Source organism: Cynara cardunculus (genome assembly GCF_001531365.2).
Source record: "Cynara cardunculus var. scolymus isolate 2C chromosome LG 6, CcrdV1, whole genome shotgun sequence".
NCBI classification, from domain to species: domain Eukaryota; kingdom Viridiplantae; phylum Streptophyta; class Magnoliopsida; order Asterales; family Asteraceae; genus Cynara; species Cynara cardunculus.
Window position 1 is genome coordinate 387,116 of NC_037533.1, and position 5,352 is coordinate 392,467.

The following is a 5,352-nucleotide window of genomic DNA, read 5'->3' on the forward strand; positions in this document are numbered from 1 at the left end:
CCTCAAGTTGGAGGTTGCAATAACAAACCCAGCTTGCGTAACAAGGCTAAACGTCCAGACCCAGTAAGAGACTTAGTGAAGATGCCAACTAATAGAGAAGACGAGAGTGTAAAATTAAGAGCAATAATACCAGCCTGCAGTTGTTGAAACATAATAACAATCCAACTCGATATGTTTGGTCCATTCATGAAAAACGGGATTCTTCGCAATATGTATATGCGCCATATTATCACATTTGAAAGCGATAGGAGTAATATTGTCTACCCCTAAGTCTGCTAAGAAATGACTTCACCACACCAATTCACTGGTTATTCTCCTCATTAATCAAAACTCCGCTTCGATAGATGAAAAAAAAACAGTTAATTTCTTTTAGATTTTTAAGATATCGAACTACCTCCCAAAAGAACAAAATATCCACTAATAGACCATCGTGAGTATAGGCAAGATGCCAATCAGAATCACAAAAAAATTGTTCAATTCGAATGTGAAGTATTAACCCATAAAAGAAGAAGGCTCGAAGATATTCAGAATAATAATTGCAGCGTCCCAATGTGCTTTCTAGGGTTGTTAATTGAATTGACTAAAAAATTGGACACTATAAGCTATGTTTGAACGAGTATGAACCAAAAAGTTCAACTTTCCAACTAGGTATAGGTATCGATATGCAGTCAGTTCAAGCAAAGCAAAGAATTTGGGCATGTCAAGCAAAAGCTTAAGATTACTGGGGAAGGGTGAAACAACATTCCCAACATCAAAAACTTCATATTTTTCAAGTAAATCAATGAGATATTTCTTATGAGTCAAGAACATTCCTTGAAGAAACTCAAGACCAAAAAGATAATTGAGCTTACATAAATCCTTGATTTTAAAAGATTATGCAAATAGTGATTCAAATTAGTGATCTCTAAAGGAGTATCACCTATGACAATTACATCATGCACATGAACAACCACACTGATAGTGATGGATGAATTGGAAGTCTTTCTAAAGGAGCATCACCTATGACAATTACATCATCTTCTTAGCATGCTCAAACCCCTTCAATCACAAAGCATTGGCCAATTTCAAGTACCACTATCTAGAAACCTGTTTGAGACCATAAAGTGATTTAATAATCTCACTACAAGGGAAATAAGTTTTAGAGAAGGAATTTTTAGATATGCATCTAAATATACATTATAGAGAAGGATTTAGATGACGAAAATGAGAAGTGTAACTAAACGTATGATGATTTTTAGAGAAGAGTTTGAAAGATAATTATATGCTGTGAGAAATATTGTTAAAGACTTTAGAGAAGCATTCTACTAAAAACCTCTCCAAAAAGCCAACATCTATGATTTACTAACATTTTTTAAGCTTCACTAAAAGTAATTTTTTTATATTTTTTTAAAATTAGCAAAAAAGATTTAGTTACCTAAATCTTTTTTGTATCTAAAAAGTTTATTATACTACGTTAATAATCATTTAAACCAAAGTTTTAAGTATAAATTTTTAAACACAACCTACAACCATTTTATATAAGAATTTCAAAAATCTCTTATTTCAAAAAAAACTTCTGGGGCGAATATGAAATTTTGACATTGAACGCCTAATCGTAATTCTCCCTCTTCTTGGCAGATTGAAACCCTTATCGCTAATCGACCCCTCCTCGTCGTTGTTCACTCTCACCACGGAGTTCAGAGTTGTTAGTTGTTGTTGTGCGTTTCATCACGTTGGAGTTTGATTTTGTGCATCTCATTCACTGAAAGGTACATTGTTGGATTATGTGCCATTTTGCTGCAAGTTTTCATTGATTGATTTGGAATTTGGTTCTGTTCAAAGACTAAATTCGATTCGTCTGTTATCAAGAATAGAGTTGTTGGTGGGAGTTCAAGCAAGCATTCGGTTGATTCCAAGCATAAATTTTCGACCACAACCTCAACTAATGTTTCTAAAACTGAGGTAAATTCCTAAGTTTTATGTGATTTTTATCCAATTTTGATGATTTTTTGAATTGTATTGAGAACTACGTAATTTATTACCGAGTTATTTGGGCGTGAAATTGAAAATAATCGAACAATTTGCAGTCAATTAGATGATTCGTATAGTTTGTAGATTCATCCGAATTGCAATCTGAATCTGTTGTTTCAATCGATTGAAAATTAGTCTCTCTGTGCCCTAACCCCCAAATTTGATACCCCTTATCTCCCATATAAAGAAACTAAGGAACAAGAGGCCTTTGATGTGTTATGCCAAACAGATAAATTTATGAATTCCAGATTAATGGAAATTTCATTAATTGCAGTTAGATATATATATATGGAAGATTATAAGGATCATTCATTATGATCATGGCTTTAGATTAGGAAACAAAATGTAAACAAATTAGACTAGACTAGATGTATGGTGAAGATTGGTCCGTACGATTGTTAGAATTGGATGGTTTGTAAATGAATAGTCCTCCAAGGAACAAAATTAACAAGTACCAGAAGATTAGTGTCAAATTCATTTGAACATTTGTTTCAAGTTTGAAAAGTACTAGGTTTAATCATTGTAATTTTTTGAGTAATTCATTTCTATCTGTAGAATCCGAAACCATAGTGTTTCTAGTTTTGCATTTTAAGCTTGTCCATAGAGCTTTTTGGTTTGCTGAACCTGTATTTTGTCCACCAAGTTCATATTACAGAGATCTGCAGAGTCTAATAAATTACTGCATTCTGCCCTAGCTTATTATCTAATCTGACATTCAACATTAAGTCTAATAAATTACTGCATTTTGTCCATTAAGTCTAATAAATATGGAAGGATTTAAGGTAATGAACATAAAGAGGAAGAGGATGAGCAGAGGAAAGGAAATGGAATACCAAGAGCACAAGGCACAATATAGGTAACTACATTTACATGAAAAAGAGAAAGAATACCTAGCACAAACCAATGCACGTCAACCATGTCTACCAAGTTCTGCCATCGACTAATTGTTAAGTTATTTTAAAATCATTTGTTAAAGTTTATTTTTTTAATAAGTATCAACATGTCAGTCATAACCTCTGCCTCTAATATTGGTTGGTGCGTTGTTTTCCAGTTGGCAAACTCTGAAGAAGACATTGATGGGCAGTTTACTGGAAAGTGGTGGCACAATCTCATCACTCCATGTAGGAAGTAAAGCAAGATTGTAAGCTTTTTTGGTTGTGGAGTCATTTAGAATTCTCATGACCAAAAGGAATATTATGCAATAGTGTGTTGTATCCTGTATGAAGCAGATACATAACTCATTAGGTGTCACATTACTACAGTTGTTTGGGCTGTGTTATATTTATCTGCCTATCTCTTGTACTCACAGGCAAGCTTTCATTTGTGCAGTCTTTTGGTAAAAATCAAGTGTCCTTAGAGATTAATTTATAGAACGTTTGTCTTAATTATTACAATTGTTGTGCAAGTGTAACAGCACATGTTCGTCTTTCAAATGAGTTGTAAGATTGACCCAATGAAATTTCCAAACTCTTTCTAATGTCACTAAATATGAGTTATAGGATTTATTTTTATTTTTCTTGTCTAAAATACATAGACTTTCGAGACTGCAGCATTAATTCTCGATTATTAGAAGCTGCATTTTTTAACTATAGAATCTGCAATTATATTTTAGTAATCCCAATCTATGTTTTAGTTTAGCACTTTCTGTAATCCCAAACCCATCCGCATATGCTAATTCAGTTTGGCTCCAGAAGAAGACTCTAATAGCTTCGAATCAAGTGAAGACTTGTACAAAGCCATATGATTAAGTTGTTCAACATCATTCAATCAAACTAATGAACAATTATGTATATGTTGCAGGAGATGAAGAAGCTGAGAACTTGAGTGGTGCACTAAGAATTGAAACAGGAAGACATGCTCTGTGCTGTTTCAGAGATGAAGGATCAAGTCCTGGAGAACAATGGTAAATTTGAAATATCTGCTAATAAACATACTGTAGGATCGAGAGTCTTGTCCTGTAAGAGAGAGTAATGATCTTACCTGATAACTAGATAACTCTTACCCGATAAGTTAACCTTATAAGTTTCTTATGCCTATATGATGTTGGAAGCACTGCCTTTGTATATTTGTTTGTGTTGTTAATGCTCACCTTCAGTCGATGCACATTTTCAGGGGGTGTATTACTTCAGTAAAAAATATGAAGCCTTTCTCACTCTTTATCAGAAAGATGCCCCTTCCACTGCTATCTCACTCTTTATCCACCTCTAAAGATTTAGGGGCCGTTTACCAAATACTTACCCGGTAAGTGCTTACCGGTAAAATTTAACACTATTATTTTACTTTCCGGGTAAGATTTTAGTCCAATTGATTTGAGTATTTTTTTTTTAATCTTCCTAGAATCTAATGGTATATCTATCTTATTATTTAAGGAAGTACAAAGAAATTAGTGCTCCACGTGTTGAGGACTTATGTTTCATCACAGACGACACCTACACTAGACAAGAGGTACATTCACTTACTGCTACTACTACAGATTTACTTTAATACTTGTAGCATATGACAATATAAGCTTAGGTAGGTGTAGGTCTTGTAAATGAGGCAAGAGATTGTCACAATTGGCAACACTATTTTGCTCAACTGTTTCTTGTAATCCACTTAGCTACCTGCCAAAATCTCAATAATAAGGTTTATGTAAATGGTCTTGAATAATAAGTTTCTGGTGTTTAACGGCCTTACTTAGTTTTCTCAAACTATGGATATACAACCACTTTTGCTTCAATTAGTCCCTTCCTCAACTCAAAATTCAGATATTAATTGTAGCAAATGATCCCGTCTCGCTTGCATTTCATCTTGTTAAACTTTCCTGCCACATATGGCATTCTGAAAACCAATTTGTGTAAGTCTAAAGGCTAACGACTACCTTTTACTTATCAGGTACTGGACATGGAGCTTCAAGTTATGGACATATTGAGCTTTCATCTTTCTGTTCCAACTGTAAAAAAGTTCCTTAGGTAAAAAACAACACTTCCACTCTATGTTAGAAACATTCATCCAACTCTCAACCTTCTAATACGCAATGATCTACGATTTATTTTCAGGAGATTCATTTTAGCAGCACAAAGTTCTTATAAGGTACATTAATACAAAGTTTGTTCATCGCCTTTTTGATCATTACAACAAAATTCATTCTATGGATTCGTGACATAGCACCAACTCTTCATGCCGATTAAGCCACATTGAGATGTCTGCTAGACTTGCCTCAAAAGAATTCGAGCTTACTTCAACCAAATCTGGGCTCGTTCATATGAAGTATGAAATGTCTGAGCTGCATTAAATGGTGAGGTCGATTGTATTTGGCCAACCACTTTCGAGTATTTCAGCTTCACTAATTAAATGTTCAAG

At 33.9% G+C, this 5,352-nt stretch overlaps 1 protein-coding gene across 1 annotated transcript; it reads left to right on the forward strand.

Annotated features, from left to right (window-relative positions):
• The first annotated feature begins 1,822 nt into the window (after positions 1-1,822).
• LOC112514906 (cyclin-A2-1-like) lies at positions 1,823-5,352 on the forward strand. The gene is made up of 8 exons (XM_025121544.1): positions 1,823-1,941; positions 3,062-3,151; positions 3,811-3,913; positions 4,123-4,251; positions 4,380-4,455; positions 4,885-4,961; positions 5,049-5,082; positions 5,158-5,352. The coding sequence occupies exons 4-8, from the start codon at positions 4,148-4,150 to the stop codon at positions 5,188-5,190; spliced, it is 324 nt and encodes a 107-aa protein (XP_024977312.1). The 5' UTR covers positions 1,823-1,941; positions 3,062-3,151; positions 3,811-3,913; positions 4,123-4,147; the 3' UTR covers positions 5,191-5,352.